Source organism: Notolepis coatsorum (assembly GCF_963971535.1).
Source record: "Notolepis coatsorum genome assembly, chromosome: 12".
NCBI classification, from domain to species: Eukaryota; Metazoa; Chordata; class Actinopteri; order Aulopiformes; family Paralepididae; genus Notolepis; species Notolepis coatsorum.
In genome coordinates, this window is record NC_140176.1 from 65061514 (window position 1) to 65085818 (window position 24305).

The 24305-nt window shown below is 44.3% G+C and overlaps 1 protein-coding gene across 6 annotated transcripts in view; it reads left to right on the forward strand.

The window, feature by feature from the left end:
- The window catches only part of cacnb2a (calcium channel, voltage-dependent, beta 2a), a 155194-nt gene extending 133452 nt beyond the window's left edge, over positions 1-21742 (forward strand). For 4 of the 6 annotated variants that reach the window (XM_084326076.1, XM_084326078.1, XM_084326079.1 and 1 more), the window contains 8 exons: positions 3665-3798; positions 7723-7803; positions 8192-8250; positions 9513-9622; positions 12380-12531; positions 16370-16465; positions 19086-19256; positions 20907-21742. In XM_084326076.1, coding sequence (XP_084182202.1) covers positions 3665-3798; positions 7723-7803; positions 8192-8250; positions 9513-9622; positions 12380-12531; positions 16370-16465; positions 19086-19256; positions 20907-21659 — 1556 coding nt within the window. In that variant the 3' untranslated portion in view covers positions 21660-21742. Of the gene's footprint in view, positions 1-3664; positions 3799-4055; positions 4076-7722; positions 7804-8191; positions 8251-9512; positions 9623-12379; positions 12532-16369; positions 16466-19085; positions 19257-20906 lie in introns of all 6 variants that reach the window. The other 2 variants (XM_084326077.1, XM_084326081.1) reach the window with 1 other exon arrangement.
- Positions 21743-24305: the final 2563 nt, after the last annotated feature.

A 24305-nucleotide genomic window follows, 5' to 3' on the forward strand; every position in this document is an offset into this window, starting at 1 on the left:
CAAAAAGAAAAGCAGCAGTATCTACCGGGTGGCATTGTGTGACGTTTGATCGATCGCCGCCATAAAGCAGTCATGTGTTCGCCTGTGGGGGGGGACAGGAAACATTTCATTACCTGTATGTATTATCTAGATGGACTCGCTGCTTGTCCGTGGTCGGCGATGATCCGATAGGAAGGCCAATATTGATTCAGCCATTGTAAAGATTTATTAACCATTTACATGAGTGCTGTTAGCCTGTTGGCATTTATAAGTAAACACACGAGGAGAGACAATGACATAGCCCCCCCCCCCCTTACTATGGTACCTTACTGAAACCAACACCATGTCATGTTGTCCTCGCTGGAGTTAGAGTCACCCAGCCTGTACAGGATGCAGGGTGACAGCATATCATCAATGGACTGATTCATATACAGAATCAACTGAAAGAGGATTAGTCACAACAGCGCGGGCCGTGGGTTTATTTTTAATGCCGCACACAAAGGAAAGACAGCAGCTCACTGATGGCATATAATGCTTTTTTTCATTTTTAAGAAGAAAAAAAAACAAGTTGTCCCGCAAATTCAATCTCCAGAAATGATTCTTTGTTGTGGGTGTTCAAAGTCAGACTCTGCGGCTCTGGATCCGGATTTGGGACAACGATAACGATAATTATCGCGATTTATTTTTCCTCGTCGATATGAAACGTGATCAATAATAAATCGTAATTTTTTGTATTGTGACCTGCAACAGGGCAGCTTTAAAACCAGAGACAGTGGATCAGACTTGTCTTTTCTTGCCTGCAACTTAAAGTAATGGCCTTGCTTGTCCAAATGACAATACTGACCAAATTTGAGATTTATTTTTCTCTTGTCCATTTATTTGGTTTGCTTTCTAATTTAAAATACAGTTTGAAACCGTCTGTACACGGTAGGCTATGTGTGCTAGCAGAGCTAGTCTCCAGTCGCGAGTCACGGTGCACATGTGTTTGCTCCTGGTTTGTCCACCAAAAAAGCGCCAAAAGATAGAAAAGAAACTAGCAGAGCCAGAGCTGTTCAACTCCCCTATATATTTTTTTGTGATACCATTTTTGGCCATATCGCCCAGCCCTACGGTGACGCAGGGGTTAGCACTGCTGCCTCACCAGCAAGAAGGTCCTGGGTTCAAACTTCAGCAGGGGGCCTCTCTGTGTGCAGTTTGCATGTTCTCCCCGTGTTTTGCGTGGGTTTTCTTCCGGATACTCTGGTTTCCCTCCCACACCATAAACACACATGCATGATGATGATGCTTAGTGTATCCTGCCACTGCCCTTCACTGACGTACTGGCATCCACAACTGGAGTTGGTCCCTGGCTGCCCACCGCTCCTAAAATAGTTGGGGTGTGTCAAAATGCAGAGGATGAATTTCCCCATGGGGATTAATAAAGGTACAATTTATTCTCCAATTGTAAGATAAACACCTTTTGTAATAGGGCTGGGAATCACCAGGGACCTTGTGATTCAATGTGATTATGACTATTTAGGTTATTTGATTATTAAGCGGTTTCTTAATGCATCATGTTTTATTTTATTGTGATCTTAATTATGTTTACACCAGTTCACTGCATAGTATATCTCAGTACTGGTTGCTACTGAGTCAGTTACTGGTAGAGGGTTTAAATAAACGCACAAGGCCAGGAAAAATAATATACTCACGAGTCACGACCCATAAAACTAACTGGACTAAGAAAATTGAATGTTGTTGCATCGATGTAGAATCACAAAACATTTACAAACCTGAGAGATATGATTTCATCTCTCTCTCTCTCTCTCTCTCTCTCTCTCTCTCTCTCTCTCTCTCTCTCTCTCTCTCTTCTCTCTCTCTCTATCTCTCTCTCTTCTCTCTCTCTCTCTCTCTCTCTCTCTCTCTCTCTCTCTCTCTCTCCCTGTGTTCTCTCTTATTCCTCTTGGCAGACAAAACCAGTTGCATTTGCTGTCCGCAACAAATGTCCACTACACCGCCAGCCAGATGATGACGTCCCTGTGCCGGGCATGGCCATCTCCTTTGATGCTAAAGACTTCCTCCATGTCAAAGAGGTCAGGGGTCAACCACTAATAGTTGTTCATATGTTTATGTCATAATAAGTTTATGTTGATGATGTTGATGGTGGTGGTGTGATGATGATGATGATGATGATGATGATGATGATGATGATGATAGTGATGATGATGATGATGATGATATTGATGATGATAGTGATGATGATGATGATGATGATGATAGTGATGATGATAGTGATGATAGTGATGATGATGATGATAGTGATGATGATGATGATAGTGATGATGATAGTGATGATGATGATGATGATGATGATGATGATGATAGTGATGATGATAGTGATGATGATGATAGTGATGATGATGATGATGATGATAGTGATGATGATGATGATAGTAATGATGATGATGATGATGATGATAGTGATGATGATGATGATAGTGATGATGATGATGATGATGATGATAGTGATGATGATGATGATGATGATAGTGATGATGATAGTGATGATGATGATGATGATGATGATGATAGTGATGATGATAGTGATGATGATGATAGTGATGATGATGATAGTGATGATGATGATAGTGATTGTGGTGTTGGTGATGATGATAGTGATGATGATAGTGATGATGATAGTGGTGATGATGATGATGATGATAGTGATGATGATAGTGATGATGATGATGATGATGATGATAGTGATTGTGGTGATGATGATGATAGTGATGATGATGATGATGATAGTGATTGTGGGGGTGGTGGTGGTGATGATAATGATGATGATGAAGATGATGACTGACTATGATGAAAGTGATGGTTACTTATGGTGAGGATGATGTTAGGGTTGCAGACTCATAACAGTGAGAATACTGACCACGATGTACGATTATCTGGAATTGCGGCCGCGTGTAGAAATACAACAACGACTGGTGGATCGGGCGCCTGGTGAAGGATGGCTGTGAGATCGGCTTCATGCCCCAGTCCTGTGAAGATCGAGAACACTCGCATCCTCCAGGAGCACAGAGCCAAACAGAGCAAGTTCCACTCCAGGTAAACAGTACGCATCCACACCGCAGTCACCATGGAAACTGATACTCACTGATTAAAAGATTAACACGCAACTCTGATTCACCAGGAGGACGGAGTACTGTGATAACTATCTGACAAAACACTGTCTCTCATTCCAGTAAATTGGGAGCAATCGTCATCTCTCCAGTTTAGGTGACGTGATCCCTAACTCACAGGAAATCCACGCCGCCTTCCTCTGGTGAGTCTTAGGATAAGTGTTCCACAGCAGTAGAACCTTGTAGAACCTGTATGAGAACCTCTGGTGTTGCTAATCCATTTGTGATGAAGGAGAGATGGAGGTGAGCTTTTGATAACATTTTGAATGTCGTTGATAAAGCAAATACAGGAAAAAGTAGTGAATTATATCATTTGAATGTTTTTGTTGCTATGAATGTGTTAAGTGCTGTTTCAGTTGACATTGTTTTGACACTCTGTGTAACGATCTACATTCTGTCGCCCAGTCCAGTGCTGTTGTACCATAGATGTAAAATGCCACCCCCCCCCCCCCTGTTGCCTGTAGTGTTTGTGTGTCCTCCCTCTAAACAACGGTGGTCCTGTCTGTCTGTGTGCGTAGCCGTTGATATAGACGCCACAGGCTTAGAACCAGAGGACAATGAGCTTCCAGTCAACCTACGCTCCCCCAAAGCCAGTCCAAACACTGTCATGTCACCCCTAGCAAAAGAGAAACGAATGCCCTTCTTTAAGAAGGTAAACCGGTACTACCCCTCCTCACCCTCGCCTCTCTCTCTCTCTCTCTCTCTCTCTCTCTCTCTCTCTCTCTCTTTCCTCTGTTCGTCCGTACGGCTCCTGACAAAATGCCTGTGGCTGCTCTACTGAGCTCACTCAGCGTCCGTTCTGTTTGTCCTTCCTTGCGGGACGTGCATCAAGCCATCAGCATGCGTGCCTGTACTTAACCCCTCTCTCTCTCCCTCTCTCTCTCCCTCTCCTCTTCCGTCTCACCATAGCTAAGCAGAGGCAGAAGTCGGTAAGTTCCTTGGGGGGGAGCTATGCACCCAAACACATGTAAGGGGCGACCTCGGGGTGACCTCTAGGGCTTCTGGGTGCACCTCTGTGATTCCTCTTTGCTGACAGACAGTCTCGTCCTACTCCTTCACTACTACTCCTACTTTGATCTCTGCTTGTTGATCTGTGTGTGTGTGTGCGTGTGCGCGCGCGCATGCACGCGCGTTGCGCGCAGCGCAGTGTGTGTGTGTGTGTGTGTGTGTGTGTGTGTGTGTGTGTGTGTGTGTGTGTGTGTGTGTGTGTGTGTGTGTGTGGTGAGAGATGGAGAGATTTAGCAGGACAGCAGTGTGTGCAGCATAGCTCTTTAGTAATCCAGAGAATATCAGCTCCAATCTGTCCCTGGGAGCCTCTGTTTGTCAGAGAACATTCATTACCATTCTTTCACATACCCATAACACAAAGAGGAAACATCTATTGCGTTATTATGAAATATCTTATGTAAATGCTTTCGTAAAAGACAGTAAAAGTACAATGTCTCACGTTCGCATTTTAGTAAAAAAAAAATATAATGACATAAACAACGATGACTGCAACAGTACGGACCATTTCCCACGACTGTTATTGTCGCTGTCTCTTTTTTACCAAAGTAAACTTGACGCTGACCTCAAGCCAGTGAAAGGATCTCACGAGAATCACACTGACACTCATTATTTCCTGGTCAGTGGCGGCCATCTCATCTCATCAGCAGCTCCTCCTTGCTCTGATGTAATACAAGGTCCTCGGGGAACGCCCAGTGACGGCAGCAGATGTTACCAGTTTAAAGGACATGAGGGAACGAGACAGGAGAGATAGGGGGGGACACACGAAGAGACACAAAGAGATTCTGATGATAGACTGACGGGAACGTAGCGGGGTACACTGCAAAAAGACGTAGCAAAAGGGTCGTCATGCTCATTCCACAATTCTGCACCGGGAGTTGATTGACTCTCAAACCCCGCCCTCTTTTTTTATTATCCTCCAATCACAACTGTTGCTTCCCTCGGACAAACGTTGTTTGAGATGGGTGCACTTGAAACAAGCGCAATTATGAGCCAGTGCAGTAGGAACACGTGACATAACATATCACCGTTTAAGTACAATGACTCGTACGCAAAGATCCCTCCTGTTTTTGCAGTGTAGAGCAACTTGGAACACGAAAGCAAAGAGAAAAGAGAGTGATGCCATGTTGTGAGATACAGAAGTTAGCAGGGGTTTTAACCCTTTCACTACCACACTACAGAAGGTTGATTGATTGATTGATTGATTGATTGATTGATTGAAACGTTTATTAACAGATTGCAGAATGGGTACAGTACAGTACAGCTCAATACATACAATTGTTAAGGGGATGCAGACCAGAGAAAGACTTTCGTCTTGTTTACATCAGGGTCCCCCATTTTCAATCCATCATAACATATATGACACACGACATACAGTACTGCTACATCTATACATTTATGACATACCAGATTTGCAAATACAGTACTGTTTGTGATAAAAAAGTGTCCAGAAAAAGAGTGTATATACATTTGACGTAGAAACTGTACATTGGAGGAGGTTGGGTAGGTGGGGTGGGGTTGGGTGGGTGGGTAGGGGGGGCTGTACATTGGAGGTGGGGGGGGGGGTTGGGTAGGGGGGGGGGCACTGTACACTGTACATTGGAATACTGACAAAGCCATACTTGGTAATTTACTGTACAACTGGGTTAGGACATTTGTAGGGGCCAGTTTCGAATTGCAGTCTCCCGTAGGTGTTCTTTGAGAGTGATTCGCATTACAGCTTTGGGTAGGGCGTTCCACATTTGATGTAGCATAATTGCTAAACGTGTTTAGTCCCTTGTTTGAGCCGAATCTGTGTTTAACATGATTTGTGGAGCTCCCTCTGGTGTTGTGATCGTGGTATTCACTGACCTTTGGGAAGTATTTTGACATGTACATGGGTACCTTGGTCGTGTAGTGTATCTTGTAGACCAGGCCCATTGCAAGTTGCTGTACTCTGTCATCTACTCTAAGCCATCCTAGGTTGTCAAAGTGGGCAGGGGTGAGGTGGGTTCTAGGAGTCAGGTCAAGCAGTAGTCTGACTAGTTTGTTTTGAGATGTTTGTAATTTGGTTTTTAGTGCCTTTGAGGTGCTTTGGTACCATGAGGTGCAAGCATAGTCGTAGTACCCTTGAATGAGTGCTCCTGCCAGAGTCTTCAGGGTATTCTTGTTTACCAGAGAGGAGATCCGGTACAAGAATCGAGTTCGTTGGTTGACTTTTTTTTATTACATTGGATGCCATTTTGTCACAGGAAAGATTAGCCTCTAGGATGGGGTTAACTAGTGTGGTCTCTAGTGTGGTAGTGAAAGGGTTAACATTATGTAGTGTGGTTGTGAAAGGGTTAACCCTTTGGTAGTGTGGTAGTGAAAGGGTTAAGTAAACAAGAGCAGGGAGGAGCACCACCACCGTCCTTCCTGTCATCCATAGGCCTTAGATTATGTCGCTGCTAGAGAGAGAGAGAGAGAGAGAGAGAGAGAGAGAGAGAGAGAGAGAGAGCACTTTCATTTCCCTCCGGCAGCAGCCCGGCGTGTCTGTGTATCAATCACACATACAGCCTGGGACTCTTGACAGCACACACAGATGTGGTGTTAGAGGTCTACTGCCTCACTGTCAGACCCACACATGCACACGCACACACACACACGCACACACACACACACATCCCTGGGAAGCTGTCGCACACACACACACACACACACACACACACACACACACTGAGAGCTCCCACTCAGTCCTGTCTGTAGTCTCCGTCTGTCCGCTCCCGACCCAGACGTCCAGTTGTAGATCTACTGTGACATTACCCCTCCCCTCACACACGCGTGAGCACGCACACATCCCCTTTGACCTGGTAATGTAGGAATGATGAAATGAGATAATCGATTTCAACACACAACAACAACAACAACAACAACAACAACAACAACAACAACAACAACAACAACAACAACAACAAATGTGAACGTCATGGATGTGAATTTTTATTAATATAATTTCTATATTAATATTGAAATCCACAAAGTTGTTACGATTTACTTACTTACTTCACTTACTGTACTTGTGTTGAGAAATCTCATTTCTTGGTTTCCAACCTTCCAGTGCTTTTTTTAAATAGATTTCGCTGCAAAAACATCCCATAATTCAATCTTGTATTGAGTCTTCTTTTGAATAAAATTATCCTGAAACGGGTGAAAAGATTCTGACAATGGGGTAAGATGATTTGATATATTTCAATACATCTAAACTTGAAAACTAGTGACAATATCTTATAATATCTTATAATAATAATATATTTTCTTGGTCAATCGGATCAAGAAAAGAGGGCTGGTTTTGAGTTGTCTCACCCAGTTGACAGAAAGTGAGATGTTTAGACTCAATCCCAAATTGAATTACTGGGTTAACATTGAGATTTCTTTGCAATTGTTGTTGTTGTTGTTGTTGTTGTTGTTGTTGTTGTTTTTATAGTTGTAGCTGTTGTTTCTACCCCCCCCCCCTAATACCCAAGAAGTAGACATGTGATGGCGGAGTGTGCGCCATTATCACCATAAATATCTGAAACTCCTTTTCTCGTCCTCTCCCGCTCTCGCCGCGAAGACGGAACACATCCCTCCCTACGATGTTGTGCCTTCCATGCGACCGGTGGTTCTGGTTGGACCGTCACTGAAGGGCTACGAGGTAAGCGGCACCATTAAAAATACATTTGCCAGACCCTCAGGATGCATCATCACACAGCTCTCCCTCTCCAGCAGGACAGCAAACGCTGTCTCCTGTGTTGTTCATGAGGGAAAACATCAGTCAGCCGGTCCAAAAATAAATGTCCCCGGGTCACTCTCACTGACACAAGACCGAGGGAGATGTTGTTTTATCCTACGCAGTGTGCGTACCCGCACGCACGGCCGCGCATCCGTGATGTTCAATGTCACCACGATCCCTCTCTGTACGGGTTCTTAATTTAGATGCCTTGTTGTTTGTTTTTCTCTCTCGCTCTCTCTCTCTCTCTCTCTCTCTCTCTCTCTCTCTCTCTCTCTCTCTCTCTCTCTCTCTCTCTCTCTCTCGTTTATAGGTGACAGACATGATGCAAAAAGCACTGTTTGACTTTTTAAAACACAGATTCGAGGGAAGGTGAGTTTAGCATGACCTTCTAATTCCCTCCACTCCCGTCTTCCTCCTCTCCCCTCATTCTCTCTCCCTCTCTCTCTGTCTCTCTGAGTTCCGTAGGCTGGTATTTAGCAGTCCCCTGAGGCTCGCGGAGGGAGTGTGTAACAAGTTTGTTTGGCCTGGAGATGTGTGCTGGTGCTTTATAAATAGGTCCCCTCCATGTCCTTAATAGGCCATAGTGGGCCCTAGAGCAGCGCGGGATTCTCCTCACTCCATGTTAAGTCCCCCGGTCTGGGCACTCTCCCATCCACCCACCCCGAGCGGAGAGAGAGAGAGAGAGAGAGAGGGGCCATAAAATTACACAACGCCCAGATTATTAGCTGCTGCCTTGGATTTATGTCAAATTCCTCTTTTTGTCCCCTCGTGATCATTCATCATCTGTTATGAATAGGATATGAAAAGGCCTCAACCCCTTCTCCGTACTACTAAACTTTTATTTCAGTTGTTTATTTATTTATTCATTTATTTATTTATTTGACACTTTGGGGATTTAGCGAATGCTCTTACACCGAGTGACTTGCAGGCAACAAGTGCAACAGTGGAACATACATTTGTTTACATTGGCAGAGCCTGAGAGCTCAGTAACACTTAGAATAACTATCCCTTATAAATAGTTATTAGATCATTCAACAAACTCTTAGTTAATGATATATTAATGACTAAATGTTTGCTTTTAAACTAGCTGGTATTAAACTAGCTGGTTAATGATTTAAAACTATGCCTTATTAATAATTAATAGATAAGCCTAGAAAATACAGAATTGAATAGGCAACATGTTTGTACACATTGCCATTGTAAACAACTGTGAATCATTATCTTTTCAGGTAAACCAGACAGGGTTCCAAGGGACAAAATGTCCCTCTGAGGATAGTTTATTCGGTTAATATATAGCATTGCATTTTTACCACCTCAGTGCACCTTTAAAATGAATGTAGTTTACAATTCAACTCTTTCATCCTGCTTCATCACTATCATTACAGACGTGAAGATACAGTATGCATGTTTCGCCCATAGAGCCGTCAAGACAATTATATCTCAGGCTATACCCCGCGTCGTCCAATCGTGAACTAATGGATCATTTATTTTCATACACCTGGGATCCATCTTGAGATCTGTCATTTTCATTCATTCAGTTTATCACATTTAAGACAAATTCACGTCAATCCCCAAATGACGGGGCTGTAAAGATGACTCTGTGACCTGGTTGTCCTCCTCTGCATCATCAGAATATCCATCACTCGGGTCACGGCGGACATCTCTCTGGCCAAACGCTCGGTCCTCAACAACCCCAGCAAACACGCCATCATAGAGCGCTCCAACACGCGCTCCAACCTGGGTAAGTTGCTCCGGAGGTGACCCTGGCTGGGGAAACATCTGGCCTTCTGATTCTTAGTGTGTTTTCAAGCTCCATGTGAACACGGAAGGAAAACAGATGAAAGAAATTCATAATGATGATTATGATGATGGCTCTGAAACCCTGGAAAGCCAGGGAGAGCCTTCAGCCAGACGGTTTTAAGGTTTGCGTTTGGAATGAAAGATAGCGAGACATTCAAACCAGGCCAGATAACAGGTTCAAGTCCCCCTCTCTGATTTAACAGGCTCTGATTAATGAGTTGCGATTAGAACGAACCGCATTCCCGAGCGATGACCTCACAGGTGACCCAGACCGACGGAAGCGACGGTGCCAATCTTTTTTTGTTTTCTTTTTTTTTTACTTCAGAGCCGCTATGAGCGGTGGACGCAGAGCTCCAGTAATAACAGCAGGGCTCCAATGGGAGACGTCCCAGAATAAACTCCAGCCCCCGGGAGGAACACTGGGGCAATTGCACCAACCCACCCCTCCCCCCCCCCCCCTTTCTCTTCTTTATCGGTGCATTAGGAATGAAGCACACTCAGGGCAAAACCGTTGGTTCCGTACTTCACTCCCAAGATTTTTGTTTGAAGCCGGTACAACTTGGTATCCGTTGAATTACTTGAAGGGAGAAAATAAAAGTGCTGGCAGCGAGCGTACTGTCGGCCTACTTAGCTTGACGTTGCTGTGACTATGAAAGACGTCGAGACTAGAAACCACGCTGTGTTTCTGACACCGGGAACGGCGCGCTCCTTTCATGCTGAGGTATTCGGATGATCCCAACGCGGTCGGATCACTGTCTTCTGGGCAGAGGGATTAGTACGTGTTGTAGCGGTTTGTGTTTATTTGAGGTAATATAACACGGCTCGCTGCATTCCACTCATAGCTGCTTGTCCCTGTGCCCCGTCAATTCAGACATCATGAGCGCTGTGTTTTGAATAGGAAGTTCCTCGTGGAAAGAAAAAAGAAGGAAGGATATAGCCTGATACTGTGTGCTCCCAATTACTACAGTAAAACCAGCTCAGGTTCCGGAAGCAAACGAACTGGACGTGGTTGTACTCTGGTGCATAGATATATAACACTAGATGGCTCAAGGCGGAGTCTCCCGCGTACTTTACCGGTGGCCATCTTGCGAGGGTGGACTACTGTTTTAAGGTGATGATCTGCACAAACAGAAATACTCTTGACGGATTTACAAACGGTTTGGTTTATTACAAACGTTATTAACACATTCTGTGCCACGCTGTTTCCGGGAAACGGCTATGCGTTGCCACCCATTAAACAAATTGAGTCCGTCACCTTGTTTGTAGAGCTATAACTATATTATATATTATAGCTATGGATACAATACTGTAGTCATTTAACACTGGGTTTCTTCCGGCCAAGATGCAAAAAAGAAATAATTTCCCCATCCATACGTTGCCGTTTTATACCGTGGTGAATATAAGTGTTATTTCGGAATGATCCGGGCCAATTCCTGAGAGGCTGGTTATAAGCCGCAATGTGTATTATACTAAATCCATTGGCGTTTTGTCCCTACACACTCTACAATAAAAAAAAAAATCAAATGCATATGATCGGTATTATGTTCCATCATGAATGCATGAAAGGGTGGGGGGGGGGGGGGGGTGTCGTTTTTCGATGCTTTGATCGTCACCAACGGAATACATTATGGACTCGTGTTACACACATACGCTGGGATCGCAATGAAAACATTCTTGGATCAACGCAAGATTGATACCATATAGCCCTTACCTTGACCCCGAAAAGAATATTCCAATTATCTGATCGCCATTCCAAGTATTGATGTCCATCATTTCGCCAACAGAATCCAACACAGAATCCACCACGGGAGTAATTGTTTCTTCTCAATCCGAGCATTAGAACCAGTACACTTGTCCGACAAAGAAAAGTCCACCCGGACCTATATAACCGACGCACAGCCCAAGACTCAACGTTTCAAATGGTGCTCGATACTGCCACCTGGTAGGATGCGGCCGGTACTGCACCTTCGGATTCCCAGTATGCATTTTTCAGGCAACACACAGCTCCCTGAGATTGAATAGGGTATTAAAATAAAATAAAAGGGAAAAACTACCCAGAAACGAGAATCTTCGTTTATGGCACTGAGCGGTTGGGGCCCAGAAATGAGAATTCTCGTGAACGGCACTGAATGTGTTAACGTGGCTATGATTCTTGCTTTGAAGAATATATATATTTTTTTTTTCATATCAAAGTCCATTATAGGTATGCAGTATGATAACTACATCTCTGACGTTTTTAACAAACCAAACAGTTGCAAATTTAGCAAGCTATGGTTATTTCAATAGTACATGCACCATAGACATGCATGTTATGAGTGGGCGTGCTCCACCCTCGCAAGATGGCCACCATGTGGCAACGTCGGTCTCCGTTGGCCAGCAGCGCGGGTAAGCCATCTAGTGTTATATATATATATATGATCTGGTGGCTCTGAGTCACAGGATGCCGTCAGCAGTAAGTAATGGACTATCATTTCAAGTGTCACGCTACGTCATGATAGTGATCTCTCGCTGTCGTAGCGCCGCGCTTTATGGAAATTAATGAATGGTATGACCCCACGAGGAAAAAGTGCATTAGCTAATACATTTCCACTCACATCATTCACTGGTGGTTATAGTTGGTCCGTATCTTGCCATACGTTACAGTATCTGTGGTATAATCTCTTAAGCTGATGCATACCCTTCTCCCCGCGCCTTGCAGCTGAGGTCCAGAGTGAGATCGAGCGGATCTTTGAGCTGGCTCGGACGTTGCAGCTGGTGGTCCTGGACGCCGACACCATCAACCACCCGTCCCAGCTGGGCAAGACCTCCCTGGCCCCCATCATTGTCTACGTCAAGATCTCCTCTCCCAAGGTGAATATGAGGACGGTGCCCCCTGGTGCTGTGTAGAATCTATAGGGCTGTCCCCAACTAACCACGTTCTTAGTCGACTGACAGTTTGTTGATAGCAAATCTGTAAAAGTATGTTTCCCACATGCAGTCATGCCAAGGGATGTCTTTGAATCAAGTGCTTACATTTTTCAGGAGATAAGTCATTCAGCGTGCAAAGAAAACATGAAAAACAACGAATCCTTTGTCAACTAAGACCAAATTGACTAATGATCAGGTAGAATTACATTTAGAAATCGACTGTGGTTTGATCCCCCCAAATAAACCAATGCCAAGGTCTGTGGCTGAGAGGAAGTATCTGCACTAGAACAATCCCTCTAACCCTGAACTGCAACACATTTCCATCTTAGCAAACAATTTCATCACGTAACTTTTAAATCTAATCATTTTTTTCTTTCGAATGCGGTGAGGGAATGCTGTTTGATTCAGTTACACTTCAGCCTGATTCGGTGCAGTTCAACTTTCCTCAAAACAAGCAACATTAAATCAAAATGGAGCGATCTGGCTTATTTATCGCTTATTTAACATTCTTGAAACAAGCTCAGTTGCATTGAAATAAATGACATGATCTCACATTTCCTCTTCGCTCGTTTGAACAAAAGCATGATTTCAAGGACTCCGTACAACATTACATTTGTTTGTTTGCAGTGCGTAGCTGTAGTAGTCCTCTCCTCCAGATGTCCCCGGTGCAATGGAAGGCCCTTGTGTACGAATGTGACTTGTCACTGCTGATATTGCCTCTCTGTAACCGTGCGCCATCCTGCCCTGTTTTTTTCTTGTGTATGTTATTAATACAGTCTATTACAGTAATGATTTGACTGCTCACACCGTCTGAAAAGGAGAGTGTGTGAGAATACTGATTCATCACTCTGACCTTCAAGCCATGTGTAAATAAGGCTCATGATTCAGCAGTCAATAAAGAAAAAGCAGGCATTTGAGCAACGGAGAAAATGAAATGAATAGAGGGAGGTGGGGGGGGGGCGAGGAGGAATTGGATACAGCCTTTAAATCACTGAGCCATCACCCTGAATCACGCTGTGCCTGAATGAAATAAACCCCTCCTTGTCCGCCACTGCTGTCACCTACTGTATGGACAGCAATACTTCAGTCTGGCTCAGAGGGACGTTACCCATGGGGATAGGCTTCAGATGGGCTCTCGGTCAGAGCGCTCCTCCCTCCTCAGCACTAGTTTGTCATCGCTGGCATGCAGGTGTACATCGCTGACATACAGGTTTAACATAACTCACATACATGTTTACAGTTCCTCCTCACGCGCTTGGATGCATTTCCTGAAACTCGTTCCCAGATCTCGAAGTGCAATCCCCAAAACAGTCAAAAACATTTCTCATAATAACACAATACACACCTGTGCAAAGGAAACTATATCAATCAAAATGTCAAAAGACACTTAAGTCGATCGCTACAACAGTGTCACCAGATGTATAGCACCTTCTCATCATTGTGTGAAGCCTGAGACATTAGACAAAAACTGTAAACTAAGCGCAGTACCATGTTGTATTTGTGTTGCCTATAGAGGTCACTGTTTGACGGCATTACAGATTCTACCTTTAACACTTTGACTGCCACGCTATTCGGTTATCTTTACCCTTAGAATGCCAGCCTTCTAGTCGTTTCCGTGGCCGTTGCACTATGTTTGCGAAGCTGTGTTTGTGTTCTGTATTATAGCTGTAGAGACACGGTGTGGCTCATTTTGACAAACATTACTTGTAGTCCAGCATGGGAATAACAGTTTGTTTCCACACGCTGTAGTTTGTAGTTTATTACACGCTAAACATTGCGCATTTCCAAGACATTAGATTGCGAGATAAAACGTTATGTGCAATAATCCCAAACCGTTCTGGCTGATCCCCTGAAACCCTGAATACTCCCAAATCAAAGTATATGATATGTATATATATGTATGTATATCACAGAATCATTAAGGGGGGGGGGGGGGGGGGGGGGGGGGGGGGGGGGGGGCGCGGCGTACCTTACCTTAGCCAGAAAGTATTCCAAGAAGAAGAATTCCAAGTGATCGCATCGCCATCGCGATTACCAGTGTATATGTCTATACATATGTCTATACACGTTTCGATGGTCAAATACGCTTAGGCGACGGAATTTCTAGGCGATCAATGTGAATCTATGTCCGTGCAGGAGGAGTGGCCACTGGCCAAGCAGAAATGATTCAACCCAAGCCATCGCAGTTCAGACACGGACGATACCGCCACCTGGTGATAGTCGATCTGCATTGCAGTTCTAATGCATGGGGATGGTCGAAAATGATGCAGATCGCTCTGGGCAAGTCTGTAGAGCGGGGATCAAAGTAAAAAGATCAAACGATCCAAAAACAACTTTTATTTTTTTTTTAAATTTTTTTTATTATTGCAAAACAAAACTTATTAAAAGTCAGTACTCAACACACAATGTATAATGAAACTTTCAGTAAAGGTGGTTAAAATATATGCAAGTACAGAAACAGGATAAAACAAAAATAGTCAATAATAACATTTTAACCGTATACCGTGTATATCCAGCGAAGTTACAATTATATAAATGTTAGTATATAATATACCCCTAATACCTATTTTCTAAAACCCTACACACATATGCTCCAGCTCAAATCCCCCCCTCCCGGACCCCCTCTTGGATAGTACCTCCATTATCCCTCACTCCTAACCAGACATCACCATTATAGGCTAGCTTTTATTCTCTCCACCACTTCTAACCACATTAACATTTTGGATTCATTGAGCCCCAGAATTCTTGCTGTTGATATTTCTTGATATATCACATCAAGATATGTAAGAAACCACACTTTCCGGCACATTTTTTCCGGTTGAAACCAACGTGATGCAATCAGTTTTTTAGCTACTGTGATACCCGATAAAACCAATCTTTTTAGTTGTGGGTTCACTGCAAACTCAAAAACATCATTCAATAGCAATACCGCGGGGTGTACAGGTATATTCCAAAATACGAGTATTGATAATTGTTGGGACACATCTTTCCAGAATGCCTTAACTGGTGGGCAGTCCCAATACATGTGCATAAATGTTCCTTCGTCCCCATTTGTACATTGGGAGCATTTGGAGTCTTGTATAAGCCCCATTTTGCACAGCCTTATAGGAGTCAAGTATGTCCTGTGAATATAGTTCAGATTGATTTGTTGATGATCCGGGTTCCTTGATGTAAGTCGGACATTTGCCCAGGCCCAAAAACAACTTTTTACGTTTTTGGCACTCAACCGCCGGCACCCAATAACGACGTTTTACGTTTTTGGCACATACTGTGTTAATGCTAAAACTGTTTTGTACACATTCATTTAGTTTGACAGTTATTGAGAGTTAATGAGTTTGAATATCTCCTCCCGTGACGTCATCGAAGCAATCCTTGTGTAAATTACAGATCAATGAAATGATGTTGATGAAAAAATTATAATCCCTATTGCAGTCCTTATCTCTTTTTCATAATTTCATTGAGCCGCAATTAACATGATTAACACGAGGACTCTGTGTCCTCTGATGACATCACAGGACAATATCTTCGACCTCGTTAACTCTCAATATCTGTCCAAATAAACGGTGTGCAAAACAGTTTAGAGCCTTGGGATACGTGTGAGATTATGTGCAAAATACTGTAAATCAGTTAAATTCAGTTAAATGCCCCTTTATTATTGAATCCGGCCCTCTGTTTTGTCCTATTGTAAGTTGCTGTAATGTTCTGGGTTAGAGCTAGTGGTGTTCCTGACGGTGTGCAGTGAGCCGGTTGAACCTCCTCTCTCTCCTCTCTGTGCCCTCAGGTCCTACAGAGGCTCATTAAGTCCAGAGGGAAATCTCAGGCCAAGCACCTCAACGTCCAGATGGTGGCGGCTGATAAGCTGGCACAGTGTCCTCCTGTGAGTACGAGTGGGACGGGATCGGAGGTTGGATAGAGTGGAAGAGGGAATACAGGAGGGGAAATGTATAGGACCCGATGTCCTCACTGAAAACTCAAAGCACGTCATTCGCGTCATTAGATAAACTGACTTGTGCAACAGCAATCAAATATCAGGAATGTCAATTTCATATATTGTAAATTTGTATTTTGTATTTATTGGTTTAAAATACAGAGACAGTGCATATTAAGGAACATTTGACTGTAAATATGCCAGTTTAGCCAAGTTGGCTAATTTTCAACTGTAGTCTCTGGGGCAGGTGACATGAGCACAACAATAATTAAAACATAGTACAATAATTAAAACACAGTAGGAATCAGTATAGGTTACAATACACTAAAATACATACAAATAAATACATTAAAATACATTACAATACAACCCCTCAGTTAAAATGGTCGCACACTTGACCATCTCTCAACCATGATTTTAAGTTTTAAATGAAATGTAACTTTGATACTCCCTGAGCCGTGTTGGCAGACTGTTCCAGGTGTGGGCTGCTCTCACGGAAAAGGCTGTCTGACTAAAAGCAGACCTCTTGTTTGGGACTACACAGTCCCCTCTGACTACAGACCTGGTATATCTGTATATCAAAATTATGTTCTCAATTTGATGTCAAAACTAGCCAAATTGTTAGCCTAGTTTAACCTCGTTTTATGTAAATCGTCAAAAAGGGTGAAACACGTCATTAGTATGCGCCCAGAATATAACCGAAATTCCTTTTAAAAAGATATCCACTGAATGACATTCCGAGTTTAAAATGTCAATATGTTCCTAAGACCCTAAACATGGCAAATCTGTTGCTCAATCAAGTAAACTTCCTCTACTGTTACTGCCACTGGTACAAGCAATCTTTAATTTTTTTTTAACTTTCTTTTTTAGCGTTTATCGCTTTTCTGGTCAAGCATGACTTCCTGTCTCTGGTATAGACCACTGCTAACTTGGTTCCAGTGTTAAAGGGGCACTTCACCAAAAAAAAACAATGCAAGGGCGGCCGGGTAGCGCAGCGGACTAATCGGCTGCCGCAGAGACAGTGGGATCGAATCCAGCTGCGGTACCTGCGGGTTGGTCGACCGTCCATACTGACACAATTGGCAGTGTCAGCGGGTGGGAAAGCCGGTGGCGTGGGTCCTGGTCGTTGCAAACAGCGACTCCTACAGTTCGGTCGGGGCGCCTGCACAGCGAGGGAAGGATCTGGGGGAGGTAGTGTGACCCTTCCACACGTTACACTCTCCCAGTGAGAGTCCGCGCTGCCAGGTGAAAAGAAGCAGTGGGCTGGGTATACATGTGTCGGAGGAAGCATGTGATAGTCTCCGCCCTCCCAGACCGACGGTAGGGGGTAGAGTGCGCAACGACCAAGAAGGGGATTGGGAATTGGCATAACGACTAACATTGGGAGGGGAGAAAAATGGAAAAAGGAGAAAAAATCAAATAAAAATAAGAAATGCAGATTTATTTTGCACGTAATCTTACAGACATCTGTGATCTTACAGACATCTGTAATCTTACAAACATCCAAAAACGGAATCCTTGTGTTGTGTTAATTACAGCACCATGAAATTATATAGATGAAAACATTGTCTTATAAGGGCTGTTACCTTATCATTTCATTGCACTGTAATTAACACAATACAAGGATTCAATTTCCCAGATCACATCACTTGTGGCCATATTCAACTAATTGAATGTGTGCAAAACCATGTATTCGTTTTTTGGATGTGTGTGAGGTTATGTGCTAAATAAATCAGCATTGTTTTTTTTGGTGAAGTGCCCCTTTAAGTACTTATTAGCAACTGGAGATGGACAAAAGTATTTTCCTTTAGGGTTGTTTATTTATGTTAGGGTATAGAGGGAACTGGTATGGATGTGGCCTGTAGCAGCATACGGTACTGCATTCAGTTTATTAATACTTTAGACTTTGAATAATTACTTTGCGTCACATCCTCCGCCAATTCTGTTTCTGTTTTCTTGATTTATTTATTTATTTATTTATTTATTTATTTATTTATTTATTTATTTATTTATTTATTTATATCCTCAGATATTATTTTAGAATATGAAGCGAGCGCCCCAGGCTTTCAACTCAGGCCCAATTTCAATCCGGTAGCATTTGATGTGTTTGGAGACTTTTAAGAGCCAACTTGAATGACTCTTAGAATGAATGCCAAATGCAGTTAAGTGATTTTGTATTTTAAGGGATTGTTTGTGACATACCTCTCCTTGTAATTTTTTTCTGATCTGATAAGCAGCTCAGACTTATTTGCAGAGTTGTTTTAGTTGTTTGTAAAAAATAAAATAAAAAAATTATAATAATAAAATAAACAGTCCCAGAGTCAATCCTTCCCTTCTAAGGAAGTTTCACTGTTACTTAAATTCTGTAAGATTGTCATGCATCTTGCCCCGTGAAAAGGCGCTGGCTGTGACTTTAGTCCACGAGAACACTAACGGTACTGTTTGTTGTCCCCATCACTCCTCCTTTTTCTCCTCATCTCTCTCTCTCTCTCTCTCTCTCTCTCTCTCTCTCTCTCTCTCTCTCTCTCTCTCTCTCTCTCCTCTCTCTCTCCATTCATCCCTTTCTCAGGAGGCGTTTGACATCATCCTGGATGAGAACCAGCTGGAGGATGCATGTGAGCACATGGCTGATTACCTGGAGGCGTACTGGAAGAGCACCCACCCTTCCAGCTGCAATCCCCCCGATTCACTGCCGGACGATGCCCTGCCCTCTGGCCCAGCTCCACTCTCCAGCATTCAGGTACCAGTGCAGACCGAGCTCTGCTCCACCGTACTGACACCGAGCACAGAGAGCCGTACAGAGAGGCCGCTGGTAGTTAGATGGACGTGGAGATAAGCAGGCTGCACACAACTCAATGGACAGAACATTACAGAATAGGACAGGACAGGACAGGGCAGGACAGGGCAGGACAAGACAGGGCAGGAAAGGACAGGGCAGGACAGGACAAGACAGGACAGGGCAGGACAAGACAGGGCAGGACAAGACAGGGCAGGACAGGACAGGACATGGCAGGACAGGACAGGGCAGGACATGGCAGGACAGGACAGGACAGGACAGGGCAGGACAGGACAAGACAGGACAGGGCAGGACAGGGCAGGACAGGACAGGACAGGACAGGGCAGGACAAGACAGGACAAGACAGGGCAGGACAGGACAAGACAGGACAAGACAGGACAGGACAGGACATGGCAGGGCAGGACAGGGCAGGACAGGACAGGACATGGCAGGACAGGGCAGGGCAGGACAAGACAGGGCAGGACAGGACAAGACTGGATATGATAGGATAGAAGTAGAACATAATGTAACAAGACAGGGTAGAACAGGACAAGATATATGGAGAGCCAAGGGAGAGAGGAAGGAGACTTGCAGGATAAAGTTAAAAAGCAAGGAGAATAAGAGAGGAGGAGACATGGGTGGTGAGCTGGCATGATGACTCCATTTACACTTTGCAATAGCACTGTCTGTCTAATAAGATGAATGTCATTTGTAATTATTGCTCAGTGAGTTAACTGTGATTTCTATGGAAATAAATTTAAATACTAACAATACCATGGTAGTGTTTCACTCTAAATCTCAGATTGTGTCAATAATATACGATAATAGTGTGTGTAACCTAGGTATTTTGGTTTATGTTTGTAATGAAAATTGTATCTACATGTCCAAATACTGTATCTCCTTTCCCCCTCTACCCTGTCTCTATGGATTGCTAACACAATGGGAAATGTAAGGCTGAAAATGAGGAATTTCCTTATTTTACTGAGGAGGTGGAGGAGGAGGAGGAGGATGAGTGAGCTTGGCGGGTTGAGAGTGGTGAGTGATGGGCCCTCGGTCACCATATTCACCATATTCACACGCTGGCCATTATGCTCTTACAGTATGTTTCGCTCGGGTTGAGATTCCCGAGAATCCCAACGTGAGCATGACATGAGAGCAAAGTGTCCGCCCTGTGAATATGGTCAACGGGGAGCCAGCCTTGGTCCTGGAGACTTTAAAGCAATGAAGAGTCCAAATCAATCTGAGACCAAATTGACCCCAACTACAGTAGCTACTGTGAGGGGAAAATGTATTCCTGGTTGATACATACTCAACCTCAAACAGTACACCCGGCTGTGTGTTTCTGTGTTCACGTTTGCGTTTGGAGTGTCTTTTTTGGTGGGTGGATATTGATTGCATATTCACAATATGACTAAGTGTGAGGTGTGTGGTAATCTGCATGCGTTTGACTGTGTTCGTGTTTACACTGCATTTGTTTGGTTTGCACACAGTAACTCTGTGCATGTGTGTGTGTGTGTGTGTGTGTGTGTGTGTGTGTGTGTGTGTGTGTGTGTGTGTGTGTGTGTGTGTGTGTGTGTGTGTGTGTGTGTGTGTGTGTGTGTGTGTAAATCTCAGGGCAGTGGCGCAGAGCAGCGAGAAGACAAAGCGCAGGTGGAGAGGAAGGGCTCCAGAGACGATCACCAGCAACAGCAGCACCATCACCACCACCACCACCACCAGGGCCCGGACCAGGCCGACGGCGAGGGGGAGGACGAGGGCGAGGAGGAGGAGGAGGAGGAGGATAACGAGGAGGAGAGGCCCCTGAGGACAGAATCGTCCAGGAGGCCCCAACACGTCCACCACCGCTCCTCCTCCACCAGGACCGAGCAGCAACACAACCACCACCACCACCACCGCCACAGCGGCCGCGATAAGGGCCTCTCGCGCCAGGAGACGCTGGACTCCGAGACCCCCGAGAGCCGGGAGAGCAGGGACTCGGCCTACATTGAGCCCCACGTTCACCTCCTCCGCAAGGAGGAAGAGGAGGAGGAGGAGGACGACGAGGAGGACCTAGGGGAGGGGCACCCCCAGCAGCAGCGCTACGAGCCTGTGCCCCACCGGGACCATCAGCACCACCACCACCACCACCATCACCGTGGCGGAGCGGAGGAGCCGGTGCACGGCGCGGCGCACCAGCACCGCTCCAAGGAGCGGGAACAGGACCACAATGAACGCAACAGGCAGCGCTCCTCGCACCACCACCACCGGCCGGCGCGCGACCACCACCACCACTACTACGACCGCGACAGGGACAGGGAGGGGGAGGTGGCCCCCAAGAAGAGAGGGGATGCGGGGGATTGGCCCAGAGACTCCTATATCCATCAATAACAGACCACCTCCCCACGAACACACAAACACTCAAAACACATTCACTGAGGCAGTCTTATTTGGACCCCCCTTCCCCTCCCCTCCACCCCCCAAAGGCCATTCTGTTCTCCCACTGTGCTGCTATACCCTGATGCCCCCGCCCCCCCCCCCCCCCCCCTGCATCCCGTTTATGTATGCTTCCTTTGTAAAGGCCGTTGCATCCTTCGCAGCGGCAGTATTTTTGATTATATAGATATATAGATATAAATAAATATATGTATATGTGTGTATCTATGCATAGACGTTGTCGTTTATGTGTGGATATGCATGATTATTCTCAAATATGCATATTTTAAACCTGTGTTTGATGAAGCATGACACAAGAGCAGAATTCTCTTCTGTACTGAACTGTGCTTTCTGTGATTAGCGTTTTTACATTTCAATTTTTTTTTTTTTTTTTTGTTTCGCTTGCTACCACTTGAACCATTTGTTTTTCAGACTACTGCGCGGGTTAACTCTGAAAAATGGAAAACCCAAGTTAGTTGATACTGTATCTGCAGGTGTCTTCATTTTTAATTTGATGTTTTTTTTTATGTTTTATTGCTTTTTTTCTTCTTTTTTTCTCTCGCATAAATGATTTAAAAACATTCGGTCCTCTTATATCGATGCCTCCTCTAAGGCGCACCTTAGTCTTCCCTTACGAGACAAAACTATTTCTGAAACAACTTCCTGTCTTAAATGCAGTACTGTTCTATTTGTAAAGGGTCCAGAAGCATTTTATAACATTGATACACCCTCTCTGTTCTGCACTTGACATCTGTGTCAAGTGAAAAAAAACATTTGATATGCCATCGTCACTTATCCTTCATACGTCTTCATACCCGACCCGTCTTCGAAAAGATGGTGTTTTAAGTTTGACCCTTTTTCTAATGGCTTTTTGTGGTAAATGATCTCGGCACGTCATAGTGGAATTAGCTTGACGATTCTCGATTTTGGGGTATCCTCAAAATGCCCCGTCACAGATAAAACGTAGGTGTGACATCGTCAATTGAAACAATCGCAAAGGTTTGCCAGACATAGATATATGTTCTAATACTTTGCCAATTGCTCCACGTTGTGGGTCAAATTCAAAACCACTGGGTTGATCAGCAGACGGAACGTTCTGCTCGAGTGAAGCCGGTCCTTCAGTCACTGCACCGCACCGCTCAGTACAGTGGGTCCACACCTTACTTGAGGTCAATGTTGAGAGTCAGATTTTCCGAGATATCTTGTATTTTATATGAATGCACGATCTCGAAAGATTGAGTTGAACACACACGGTAAGCATCTTAGGTTGGCAAAGTGGAGATGGTTCACTCTACCCCTCGGTTTACATTATCCACCAACTCCCAGTTTGTTTTGTTTTGCCTGATAATTATTATATAAAAGAAAAATCCATTTCTATGCTACTGTGGTAGCACGACACATTTTTAACAGTGTACATGTGTATGTACATAATGTATAAATACAAAGAATAAACTTGGCAACAAAGGATTGATGTGGAGGACAAGAATTTCAACTGGTGAAGATTTACTGTAGTGTGTGTAAATGTATCTGTGTGTATCCTTGTTTCTCCCTATCCAAGGACAAGAGGCTAGGTTAGGGTTCAGAGTTGTGGTTAGTTATGTCGTGGTTAGGATAAGGAGTTGAAACGGGCATGAAAACAGTGAGACAGTGGCAGTCAGGCGGTAGAGCGGTCGTCCGGGTCCTCCCGGCAGCGTGTCGAAGTGTCCTTGAGCGAGACACTTAACCCCTAACCGCAGGTCGTCACCTTGCATGGTCGCCTACAGCTGTCGGTGTGTGAATGTGTGAATGAGAGGCATAAGTTGTAAAGTGCTTTGGATAAAAGCGCTATTATATAAACACAGTCCATATGAAAGCGTGGATGAGTCAGTGCTCGGGAGTAGGGCGTTTTGTGATCAGATGAGCGTTGAGACGGATAAACAAAAGTGCCACGTCTATAAATACGTCATCTGAGAATCCCAGGTAAAGCCACCTGCCTGCCGTCATCAGTTCAAGTTTCTTTAATAGTTGTCATACAGAAGTACAGAATACTTTTATACAAAATGCTTCTTACTGTTACGCTCCAGAGACTGTGCAAGACAAGATAAGTATGAAATAAAATAACATAGTATAGCATGTAAATTAGAAGTAAAAAAAAAAAATCAGACCATGTCAGACCTAAATTAGGAAGACGAATCACTTCCCCCAGTATCTGCACACACAGGCCACCGAAATACCGACACTGACTGACATTCCAAGCTTCCAATCTCCCAACTCCGCAGAAGGGATCTTTATCTTGACCTGTATTTGTTCAAGAGTATGATTCCAGCTAACGTGGCATCCATTTTCACTATAGACGGTTTCAACTTGACAACACAAACATTCTAAATTGACCCGAGTCCATTTCCTGTTGCAATGTTTGCTCATTTCTAAATGGGAAAAAACCAGGGTTCAACCTTTCCGCCTAGCAATGCGATTCCGCTGAAACCGTCATAGAAAACAGGTGGACCCTGCCAGCTGATGGCTCGCGATAGATTTGGGGAGTGGAGTTACTGTTGGCTCTGATGTCATTTCTCCACGCCGGTGTCGGGCCCATTTTGTTGATGGATTGATAGTCAAGACTAA